The 12,837-nt window shown below is 42.3% G+C and overlaps 1 protein-coding gene across 1 annotated transcript in view; it reads right to left on the bottom strand.

Moving 5' to 3' along the window:
* Positions 1-5,243: 5,243 nt before the first annotated feature.
* The window catches only part of JADE3 (jade family PHD finger 3), a 46,703-nt gene continuing 39,109 nt past the window's right edge, over positions 5,244-12,837 (bottom strand). Inside the window, exons 8-11 of the mRNA XM_015410966.1 lie at positions 12,239-12,355; positions 8,692-9,165; positions 7,393-7,510; positions 5,244-6,593 (exon numbers count right to left, since the gene is read on the bottom strand). Of these exons, the coding sequence (XP_015266452.1) occupies positions 5,698-6,593; positions 7,393-7,510; positions 8,692-9,165; positions 12,239-12,355 (1,605 nt within the window). The 3' untranslated portion in view covers positions 5,244-5,697. The remainder of the gene's footprint in view (positions 6,594-7,392; positions 7,511-8,691; positions 9,166-12,238; positions 12,356-12,837) is intronic.

The raw sequence follows: 12,837 nt of genomic DNA, 5'->3' as shown, positions 1-12,837 counted from the left end.
TGAAGCAGTAATATAGGGAGAGATACTTCCAAATAATTTTGGTGTTCAGGGCATCAGTGTCAGGGCCTTCAATTAACTCCTACACAACCACACACAGTCGTCTTCAAGTGTTTCCCCCCCTTTCTTCAGTGCCCAAAGCCACAAAAGCCTTTGCCACCAACCTTCGAAGTTTGTTGATGGGGTAACAGCGGGCATTCCTTTTAGCAGCAACCAAATTAAATGGTAGGTGCACACTAAAGCCCAGCCAAGGAAAGGATGGAACTACAGTAGGAAGTCAAAGCAGTAGATAGGTTTTATATCCCATTTTTCTCTTCCTTAAGGAGTCTCAAAGCAGCTTACAATTGCCTTCCCTTGCCCTCCCCACAACAGACACTCTGTGAGGTGGGTAGGGCTGCGAAAGTTCTGAGAGAACTGTGACTGGCCTAAGCCCACCCAACAGGCTGCTTGTGGAGGAGTGGGGAATCTCAAACCCTGTTCTTTGGGTTAGAGTCCCCCAAGCTTAACCACTACGCTATGCTGGCTCTCCGGGGTTCCTGAGGGGGTGCCAAAATGGAAAAGGACAAGTCAGAGATGGAAGTAGACAGTTGCAAGAGGCCTTTTGCTTCACCCTCCCTGGGTGGCTTGGGAGAGCTACAGATCCCACCTTCCTTCTCAGGACTCTCCAGGATCTACACGCATACATTTTGGGAGTCCTGGATCAGGGACTAGATCTAATGCAGCACATTGTAATCTGAGGGTAGAGTGTGCTAAGCTACATATGCGATTTTGAGATTCTTTCCCCCCAAAGGGGGATCCTATGTACCTGCTGCGCTGAAGCTTTTTCAAGCTAAAGTAATATCTCAGCTTCTTTATGGACCCTTTTTAGGTATTTTGGCTGCTAGCCTGTACTCCTTTGAAAAAAATACAATCTAAATTTCTTCATGCCATCTTACAGGTTCCCCCTGGTGTTCCTAACTCCCTTCTTTGCCTAGAAACGGGACAAATGAGAATTGAGGTGAGAATTCTGTTGGCCTCTGCCTTTCAGTGGCTTAGGAGACACACAAATCCAAAAGACCTTCTTGCTGTGAAGGAGTGGGGAATCAAACCGGTTCTCTCAGATTAGAGTCCATGCTCGTAACCACTACACCAAACTGGCTCTCTAAACTGGACTCCATGCTATCTGCTTAGTTCTGTTAACTTTAAGGGCTTGGTTAAATAACTTGTTTTTCGCCAAGGGGGTTTGGGACATGTAGGCGCTCTAATTTTGAAACAGGAACAGGAAATAACTCCTGTTTACATGGGTTTTGGTTAATCACTGTGGAGATTAGAGCGGTTGTTTCACCTGCCCATCTTCTCGGCCTCTCTACACAGCTTGTTCAGAGGTACTGTGAAAAGTGAGAACATTCAGCAAGAAAATCTACCCCATTGTCCAGAAAAGGGCAAAGGGTAGGGGACTGCTAACAAACAAGTTTTATGGTCCACTGAACTAGAACACCAATGTTATTTTCCCCCACTGGCCAAACCTCTGGACTTCTGAACTTTGAACTCATGGGTATAATCCATTGTAAGAGTTTAATGCTCCCCTCTAGCATGGGTCCCCTCCAGGGGATGGCCTCATTGGTAAACCATTTGTGTTTTCAGTAGCATGCTGAGTAACAATACTGTTCCTATATTTGTTTGATCACCAATTACATACCAGAACTTATCTTGGACTCTCCAAAGCAATATAACAGGAACTTCATTTACAGAGCACGTGCAAAGGGACTTTCCTCAGAACTCATTCTGCCAATTCAATTCTCGCCCAGCCTTAAATTCGTAGGGGGGCAGTCATAGGTGTTGCATCTTTCCTGGTTTCTAAGGAAAAGCAGCCCAAATCCCCTGCACAAAGGAAAGAGCAGTACACAGGTATTTTGCCTTCTCCTGACTACTAGATCTTCTTAAAGCAAGCACTGATGAGGGATTATTGTTAAGCACCCCCCCCCACACACACACTAATGCTAGCTTCTAGCATCCAAGGTTGATCATCCTCCCTCTTTAGGTAAAGGCTGACTATTGCTGCCTATGGCCTTGGCTGGCTAGGCACTCCGGATAGTCTTGTTTTGCTCTTTGCTTACTGTAATATTCTTTTCTAGGCAGCCAGAATAGACATTGATGGCCGGGGCAAAGACAGTATACCTTCGTCCATTTCCCTTCTGGTTCTGTCAGTTCATTCTCACAGTACACATAATTCTCAGGTAAGTACTCTCCTGTTGTACTACTGTGGAACTAAACTGCTGTAGGTTAAAGATCGATGTAAGTAACCTGACAACTCCAACCCTGGGGGAGAAAACCACCCTACTGAACTTGTATTTCATCAGGGGAAGCATTGGTGTATTTCAGATTTAATGGCAAACTATGGCTCACTGAGTGAACTTTTTCCCTTCCTGCACAACCAGTTAATTAAACTATTATTTTTTTTCATATAAAAGAGGGGAAAAATAATCAGTTACGATCTGACAAACTATTATTGCATCCTACAAACCAGCCAGCCTCAGCAATCCTCATTAGTTTGACAGTTCTAATGAAAGTTACTATGGTTTGCTTCAAAAACAAATCTAATTAGCTGGCAACACATGATGGGAAGACCTAGGGCCAACCTAAACATGACAGTGAACGCGTGGCTGCCATGAGTTTGCAGTCAGCATTTTAAAGCTCTGCTTCTCCATGCCTATTCACCCAAATAGTGATTAACACATGGAATTCACTGCCACAGGAGGTGGTGGCGGCTACAAGCATAGATGGCTTCAAGAGGGAACTAGATAAACATATGGAGCAGAGGTCCATCACTGGCTATTAGCCATAAGGTATAGATGGGAACTCTGGGGCAAGTGTGGCTCTGTCTTCTTGGTGCTGGGGGGGGCAACAGTGGGAGGGCTTCTAGTGTCCTGGCCCCACTGGTGGACCTCCTGATGGCACCTGGTATTTCTGGCCACTGTGTGACAGAGTGTTGGACTGGGCCATTGGCCTGATCCCACATTGGCTTCTCTTATGTTCTTATGTTAAGTGCCAAAACAACCATGGGGTGTGTGTATGTGTGCACTGTGCACCCCCCCCCCCGGTGGCTCTTTTGGCACTTGAAAAGGCATGCGGTTGGAAGGAAAGTATGCTGAGCCCCACTTGCTCCTTATGATGTGTCTGAGAATCCACTGACCCTCACTTTCTCCCGAAGTGATTTCCTTATAGTAGAGCCAATTCCAATAAGTATTAACAGACACCAAGGGTACTTCACACTTTACAGAATTTCTTCACAGGGCACATTCTCCTGTCGGAATTAATGTGTTACTTATGTGTAGATTGTCATACGTGATGTATATTGCGCATACAACAAAATGCACTAGTAGCATCGTCACATGCTCCCTGTCTAAGAATTTTATGACCTCTGAAGAGTCTTTTTGAGGATATCGAAAACGCTCAAGTGACTTTATCGAACAATACATTTGTTTTACAATGTCTCCACAAATGTCAAAGCATTTCAAACATGACAACAAAGTATGGTTAGCAGTTTCATAATTTAATGAAAAAAGCATTGTAAAAAGGGGACGTCTGAAAAAGACAGTCCATTTTTGAAAAAATTGAATATATATATATTTGTATAAAGCAAAACAAGAAAACGAAACAAATTAGGTTAAGAAGTAATACTTTAAAGAGTTAGCCACTGAACACACTGAAAAACTAGCAAATACACTCTGGAGAAACATACTTGAGCGCTATAAAGCCAAAGGCTCCTTCATGTATCTATTAAAATCATGTAAAAATAATAAAAAACCACTATTGCCTGGGAAGATATTTTAGTCATCACCCTTACATTTGCAAAACTCTGCAATTTTGTTGAAGCACCATTTACCACCCTTTGTATTTTACTCATGCCACTTAGCATAAAACATGATTTGTGTTTCTTCCTCCTGGCCCAAGGAATTGTTCCCAAGTTCCTCCATATACTCAAACGACCAGTAAAAAAGTGTTAACAATAAATACATTTTTTAAAAAGAGAACTAAAACTCTCATAAAAGGGAGTGAACATTTTCAGCACCATTCTGAATGGCTCACAACTTAAAGGCCAAGCATTTCTCAAAAAAAGAAAAACACAAAACTTTTTTTTTAAGAGCTGCTGCATATTCACATCAATGGAAACGCTTTAAAAATAAATCACTTTGGAAAAAAGATAAAATTACACAAGCGTATAAAAAGTAAGCTGAAGCAACTTTAAGAATGCAGGAAGTGAAGCATGCCGGACAGTCAGGTTCATTTTATTTCCTCTATCTTATCAAGAACTTGCCCTTCCCAACAAAACGCATCATAGTTATGGCTTTCAAAGAAAAGTTCTTGTTTCTCCCTGCTACACCTTAATAATTGGATTTCAAATTCAACCCAAATACTTTAGCGTCAGATGGCAGAATTTCAAACAATTGTGACGATTCCATTAATGAAACAATTTGTGCACACTAAAACCAATTTATTCCACTTAAAAAATCAAAGGTGGGCAGTTCTGAACAGCATTTTCTTGAAAACCAAATTAAATGGCACAGTAGCATATATGTTTCCCACTTTTGATTACCATGGCTGCCTAGTTAACTCGGAAACCAACAAACTCCTTTGCACACACGGATTTTAATGTTTTGGCTCAGAAACCTGACAAAGTATTTGCTAGCTGAGGAACAAAAAAGTGTGAATGAGGTGGATCATGTAAAAAATCTTTCTGAGTTGACAAGAGAGAATCTGGCATCAACGGTGATTGCCTGAATATGTCAAGAGATTCTTAAGTACTTCTAGTATTAAACACTATCCACATATCAGCCGTTATCAGTACTGGCATGGCTGAGTAAAATATTTTACAAGTGCAACCCACAACAAGCTATATATATATATATATATATTTATATATATATATTTATATACACAAGGATTACAAAACAATTTTAAAAAATACTAGAAGTTAAAGAGTATTTACAGAATACAGCAAGTTGCTATAGCAAAGGGAAACAATCTTCAGCAAAAGCAAACTATGAAGGGGAAAACCTGGAGGTCAGTGTGTTTGGCAGCATTGACTGTAGTGTCTGCAAATCTTCAGGAAGTCAGGAGAAAATATTACATACACCCCGATCCTAGCCAGGGTTACTTGGGAGTAAGCCCTATTTTATCTCAGTGGGTCTTACTATCAAGCAAATATCTAGGATTACATGCTTCATTTGAAAACTCAATGAGAACATGATTTCTATCTAGTAGTCTTGTACACCCCCCCCAAAAAGATTTAAGCACCTGACCCAGTTTTACTGGGTACTAGCGGCTGACAAGTTTCCCTTAAAAATTAACTGCTTAACTTTCCCCATAAACTGAGATTGTATTGCAGCAACAAGAACTGTCAGATACTTTTCCAAATTGTCACAGAATGATGGAAGGGCTTTTTGAATACCTGTGCACCAGGACAATGCCCGGCACATTCTGTGCCATACAGGGAAGCTGACATAACATAAAACCCTCTTCAGAAATATGCAAGTAACCTTTATAGCACACTGACCTTGTAAATCCCAAACAACAATTTCTCTAAACAGCAAGCTTTTTCACCGTTAGGTGATAACATCTTTTGCTCATGACCCACCACTGCATCATTTCACCCGTGGTATATGCCAGTACTTTTAGATACACAAGGGCTGAGCTATTCTTGTGACTGGGGGTTTCTAATCATCTTTGCACTGAACTGTGAGAAATCAAACTTCTTTTGCTTCTACTGTGACAATCTCTACTGAAGTCTTTACTTGGGCTCTCTCTCTCTGAGCTGCTTCTCCTCAATTTGACCTGTCCTTTGTTCTCATCACTTTCGGCTTCAGAGTCACTGAGCTCTAAATCAGGACAATATCCATCATTGTCCTGGTAAGGAGCACTGCCCATCGGATATTCAAGCGTCTGCTTGCCCCATGAACGCTCTCTCACTGAAAGCCTTCTTGTAGGCTTTTCACAGCATCTGAGATCTTCCGTGGTCCTCACCAAACTGTTGGTTGCTTCCTTGAAGGACCTGCTGAAGTGTTCTATTGTGGACTTTCTGAAGCTGCTCTGGCTAGCCAGATGTGCAGAGAGTACAGATTGTTGCTCATATGTTGTTTGGCTGGAGCTGTCCCGTTGAGAGACATCACCAATCCTGCTCATTAAGCCATTAGATTTTGCTAGTTTAGAGTTCTGCTGCGTTTTCCCATTCCCAATGGAAGACTGTCCATGCAATGCAGCTTGAAGTGCTAAAGGTTTGCCAGACGACGGTCCACGATGGAAGTCTGAGGAATGTGCCAGGCCGGACTCTTTTGCTTCATTCCTAGACTTGACAATCCCTCCAAGTAAACCATTATTTCTATTTTCATGTTGAAACCTCGAGTAGGATTTCATATTTGAAACAAAAGGTTCCTTGGAATATGGAATACCCTTCTTGCAGTAAATTGTAGTATTATTGTCAGGAGAAAGGGGCTTGTTACCAGGCTTCAAATTATTTTTGCAGTCTCCCATTGCTGATTTTGGCATCTTTAGCTTTAAGGTGATTCTAGGAGGTGGATAAAATAGTGTGTTCTCCACTGCGCTTGTCAGGGAATGGCCTAAAAAAAAAGGATACAAGGAAAAAATCATGTATTTAAAAGAGACAAATCTCATTATACTAAGTTACACAACCAATTTACTATTAAATCTATTATAGCAACCTGCTTTATCACACTTTTGTAATATGTGAAATACATACAAGTCTTTTCTTTGTTTCCCTAAAGTTTATTCAATAAAGTTTAAAAATATTTTAAATCTGTTAATGGATATTCTTAGCATGAACACATTAAACAGCTAGATTCCTCAGAAGTCAAGGAATACCAGATTATGACATATTAACAGGAAAGCACTAGCTTGTAGTATATGCTTATTCTAGTGACTGATATCTATAGCAAACCTTTTACAGACTGATTCCAATATAGACTATACACTTGTACCTTGACAAAAACCATATAAATAATCTATAACCAAGTTGTAAGCATGGGGCTGGATCCACCGCTGTGTTGCTATGGGTGCAAGGACTTCCACCAGTGCTATACAGATTTCTTGGCTCCATCCTAGAAATGCATCCTGGAAATCCTACTCCTGAGAGAAGGGGCCCCTCCAAAAACAGGATTTCAGGGAGCATTTTCTGTCCGCCACAGAAAGAAGGAACTGAGGAAGTCACTTTCTGCAAGTAGAAGTCCTCACAGAAATGCTGTGATGGATCCAACCCACTGGCTTTGTACATGGCACTAAAGAGGAAGAAATAAAATTAACATTCCTAAAATAAAGGGCTAAAAATACTCTACAAGGTCCCACAACATAACCAAGAACCAAAAATGTTAGCAATTACTATGGCTTGTATGTGCTGATTACCTGCAGCAATTTCTTGATTAATAAGCTGAACTTGCAAATTGAAAACCTGCTCATGTGCTTTGCTGTGAGATAGTTTTAACTTCTCTCTTCTGCTTACCATGTAGCAAAGATTCCGTACCTAGTGAAGGAGAAAGAAAAATGAAAAATCCCTGCACACTTAAAGCCTACAGATTTTTTTGCACAGCTGCAGTTTAGGATAACATGCAACTGTAAACCACAGCATTGGTTAAAGGCTGTATACTTAACATTATTCCAGACCACGAATTAGAACTACAAAAACAAACTCAAAGGTGTGATCCTACATACAAATACAGCTCCTATGAAAAATTAAGAGTTTGCGCAGTAATGATCAGTCTCCTTCCATATTCAGGGATCAAAGGTGCAGGGGTATAAAACACTGCTAAGAGGCAAATGTCACATATGATCTTATTTCATGCCTTATACGATGCATTTCAATCTGTATAGTTTGTCACCTTCTAGAGATTTCTTTTCCCTCTGTTTCTAGTACCACCTCTACTATCCACCTCTAGTTCCACCTCTACTATCCACCTCTAAGGCATTCTTCCAAGGACTGAATGAAAAGGTTATTTGGTTTAAACTCTGTGATGGTTACTATCTTATAGGGCTAGATCAGTTCCCTTCCCTATTTAGCTGGCAGTGGATTTCTAAAGCTGCACTTGCACAATTAGGGCAAAACAACTGAACAAATCTCACCAGACCCTGAACTATTATCTCTCCCTCGGAGTAAGATTAGGATCTTGTTGCAGTGTCCCAATGCCCGAGTATGTCAAGGAGCCAATTAATTGATGACTTTAGCACTAGCAAATCCCATGTCTTATTAGTGGTGTTTGAAACACAAGAGACAGCCATTGGTGACATTTGAGGAACACAGTACAAAGAGTGCTGTGATGATCAACAGGGGAGGCAATAAGCTCTCCTCTGCAGCTTAGCTACAGCATACATAACAAGCATATGCATAACATAACGTAGCATGACAAGCATGTGCAAACCTCATCCGCCCACAGCATCACAGTTTGTGATTCTATATGCTGCAGAAATGCCACCACCAGAATACATCTTCAGTTCCCTGTCTTAGTGGTGGCACTTGGAGAAACACCAAGACATCTCCTTCCTGCTATCTACTACTTAACTTCTTTGCAACTTTCTTACTTTTTCCATTAGTCAACAGCATATTTACCCTTTTTCCTTCTAAATTCCTAACCTACATGTTTTTTCTCCCCGTGTATTTTTTTTTCATTTTGAGATAAACGCAAGAGCAGTTCAGCATGCAGATTTTACCCTTTCTAGGTCCTGTCTCAAGTGCATGAACATCCTCATTCGAGTATGAATACTATCTTCTTTTGGCTGAACCAAGCCGTTTTCTTCATCCTCCTTGGGAGGAAATAATGGTTTATTAAAGTTACTTTTCCGTTTTAATTTCCAATAATTATAGATCAAGTCCACAGTGAATTTTGGAAGGCCTAGCTCCGCTGCAACATCTTCTATTCTCACTAGTGAGTAGAATTCCTCCTCCAGCTCTCGAAGTTTTTGAGCACGTAGGCTGGTTTTCTCGCTCTCAGTTTGTTTTTGGTCCACTGTGCTCTTGGGGTGGTCATCTGACTCAGGCAACAAGCTTTGCTTGGTTTTGCTATGCTTTAGACAGTATGACTTGAATTTGACCTCATCACCATCATCCAGGATGGTTTTCATCTCTAGGCTATGCTCAAAGGCACATGTGACATGAAAGGCAGTGATGCAGCTCTTCACAGAGCACTGTGGAGGGAAGGAAGCCAGTCAGTCAGAAAACCAGACAATGAAAACGTAAAAGCTGCATTGAACTTCTATGATTAAATGCATATAACATTTTTACAGGGAATATTCAAAAGAAGCTGCTTCAGCTTAAAGGTAGTAGTTCAAAAGTTGAAAGTTCGAATGGTAACTGTTCGGCAACAATCAAGCCATTCTGTTTCATTAAAGCCTCTCAGAAGATATGGCCTGTAAATTATCCAAATGCTCTAAGTCTTGTAGCTAATGAAGGCAGGTAGGCACCACCAGTAGCAAAGAATTAAACATTAAACACCAATCATTCAAACAATGATATACCCTTAGCCCAGGACTACCAAGCAAGTTACTCCAACAGACAAAGCTGTTGATCAATGACTAGCAGTGCAGAGCTTTAGAGTATTCAAAATGTTTCATATCCATTATGAGTCTTCCTCACAACAGCCCTGTAAAGTCAGCCACTATTATTAATTCACATTGTGGATGGAATAGTGGCCTCCTAAAACCATCTAGTGAATTCATGGAAAGGAGCCTGAAACTTACTTGTGATAGAAAGGATTGTTCTGACATTATCGCGGTGGCACAGAGGATTTATCCTCTGGTTAACAACTGAACAGAGTTGCAGCCTGCGCTGGTGTGAGCTACCAGCCTGGTCCTCAGCTCGCCATCCACCCAGCGGTTCGAAAGCTTCGGCAAGTAGATAAAAGGGGTACCACTCCTTAGAGAGGGTGGGCACACTAAACCCCCGCCGGGGAGGTGTTAGCCGGCGCATGGAATGTCCAGCTCATAAGCCTGATTTTTTTTTAAAAAAAAAAAAAGACCTCTTTGGCATTAAGAAGCCTGTAATGGGCCAATCCGGTCAGGCGGTGGCAGTGCGGCGCTACGATTCAAAGCAGCCCAGGAAGAACCAACGTCATCAAGCCAAGCCGAAAAGTGAATGCCTCCGGAACATGTCTGAAGCCTACAGCTGAACAAAAATCCCCGTCGGCTGCAAAATGTGTGCGATTTAAAGAATTATATGTTCTCCTCCCTTACCCCTATGAAATTTTTAGTCCCTTGTGTGAAACCGTGTAACTGTAAATCCCTCAGAGCCAGCAGCTCTGCCGGATTGAGCGATCAATAAATTGAAAGGTATTATTATTTATCTGCTGTCTACACTAGGGGTGGCCGAACTTGCTTAACATAAGAGCCACATACATAAACGTCAGATATTTGAGAGCCACAAGACATGAACACACATGCCTTCTCTGAGCGAAGCCAGTCTGCCAGTGTGGCGGGGCTTGGAGAACACATTTAACTTTAGATGGGGAGTGAGGGAAGAAAGACAGAAAGAAAGGTGGAAAGAAAGAAAATGGAAAGAAAGTAAATAGATGGGGAGGGAGAAGTGGAAAGAAAACAACTTTAAACGCGTCCTCCAAGGCCCCCCCCCCCCCCCCCCCCGCGCGTCTCGTGCGTCGCGAGGTAGTAAAAAGAGATCAATGCCTTCTCCAAGCCGGCTGGCGGCCGGGGGTGGGAGGCTTTGAGAATGCATTTAAAGTTGCTTTCTTCCTCTGCTTCCCCCCCACCTCAAGCCTACCCAGGGAGGGGAACAGTGGCTGGGGAAGGGAAGAACCATTGGGGAGGCATGCCTCCCCTTCACTTCCCTAGCCGCCCTGCCGGGAGCCACACAATATGTGTGATAGAGCCACATGTGGCACTCAAGCCACAGTTTGGCCACCCCTGGTCTATCCCAAATAGTGAGGGAAATCAAAACCCAAGGAGGGAAGCAAGAAAACCCTAAATTCTGTAAAATGCAACTCAGACTATAGCTCTTACGTTTGCTTTGGGCTACATCAGGCAAAGGCATAAGCTTCTCTGTCAGGTACTGCAACCTTAAACTGTCTTTCCTAATCACCGGGCACAGCACAGTGAGGGAAGAGCAGTAGTACAGGTTTAAAGCCCACAGAACACCCAAGATTGGGCAAATTACTCTGCCGAAAGCCAGCCTCACATCCTCCTTCTAAACTCCCCCACCCTAGAAAGACTCCTGCATTCAAATCATACATGCTGACTGTAGTACAGAACCAGTTCAGTTACTGAACACATAAGAACATAAGAGAAGTCAATGTTGGATCAGGCCAGTGGCCCATCCAGTCCAACACTCTGTCACACAGTGGCCAAAAATACCAGGTGCCATCACGAGGTCCACCAGTGGGGCCAGGACACTAGAAGCCCTCCCACTGTTGCACCGCCCCCCCCCCCAAGCACCAAGAATACAGTACATCACTTGCCCCAGACTGAGAGTTCCTATCTATACCTTGTGGCTAATATCCACTGATGGACCTCTGCTCCATATGTTTATCTAATTCCCTCTTGAAGCCGCCCATGTGCTTGTAGCCACCACCACCTCCTGTGGCAGTGAATTCCATGCGTTAATCACTCTTTGAGTGAAGAAGTACTTCCTTTTATCCGTTCTAACCTGACCGCTCAGCAATTTCATTGAGTGCCCACGTGTTCTTGTATTGTGAGAAAGGGAGAAAAGTACTTCTTTCTTTACCTGCTCTATCCCACACATAATCTTATAAACCTCAATCATATCATAAAGCTGTCTTATATTGAATCAGACCCTTGGTCCATCAAAGTCAGTACTGTCTACTCAGACTGGCGACAGCTTTCCAGGACCTCAGGCTGAGGTCTTTCACATCACCTACTACCTGGTCCTTTTTAACTGGAGATGGTGGGGATTGAACCTGGGACCTTCTGCATGCCAAGCAGATGCCCTGCCAGTGAGCCACAGCCCCTCCCAGAAACACATGCTAGTGTTCAAACTCAAATCAGCTCTTTTCAAGCTTGTATACTATTGCTAAGAGGCCTGGAAACCTTCCATGAAGAACACAGCCATTTTTAGTGAAAGTTGCTACTGCTGAAGACTTTTTAGCAAATTACTACTGGAAGCACAGAAGCTGCCACCACTGACTTCTACTCAGTACATTATAAAACTAATGCTGTCAATGTGAAGTATTTAAACAAGCCTGTCTTTTCTACTCTATGGCCTTAAAGATCATAATGCAGAGCTGGTACATACCTGAATACAAGCACCAGTTTTAAGTTTGCATAAGCTGCAGACTAAAGCCCATCTACTTGGTGGAATGTGAGACACTTTTGTAATTGGTTCCATCCTTTCTGGGCAAGCAATGCTCACCTGCAAGAAAAATATAATACGAATTATTAGTACTGACAGTGCCAGAAAGGGCTGCTGAACCCTGTGAATTCTTCATCTCATAAAGCTGGCAAGCAGATATGAGGATGGAACATTTGTTCACTTACTGTGAATTTCCCTTTTTTGCTGTTTTTTAGGTGGGGCATTTGTTTGCATCACAAATGCCTCTTTGCCAGTCGCTTACGTGCAGGTTAAGATAAGAAGAAATGCTCAACATACACACATGCACGCAAAGGTGTCAAGATTCTTTGCTCTATTCAAAGAAAATAACTGTTCACTTGTTAACCATCACATATACTTCAAACGAATTGCGACCAGCAGTAATTACACTGATCCCTTTTAACTGATTATATGGACTGTAGTAGTCATTTGCTTGCACTCTTGGGAGTCACTCTGTTTTCCAGGCTCTAGTCTGGAGAGTGGGTAGAACAATCTGACCTCTGCATGAATAACCAGGTTCTATA

This window comes from Gekko japonicus, unplaced genomic scaffold, assembly GCF_001447785.1.
Source record: "Gekko japonicus isolate JY-2015 unplaced genomic scaffold, Gekko_japonicus_V1.1 scaffold244, whole genome shotgun sequence".
In the NCBI taxonomy this organism is placed as follows: domain Eukaryota; kingdom Metazoa; phylum Chordata; class Lepidosauria; order Squamata; family Gekkonidae; genus Gekko; species Gekko japonicus.
Note: the sequence above shows the minus strand (reverse complement) of the source record. Positions and strands in the feature narration are given on the sequence as shown.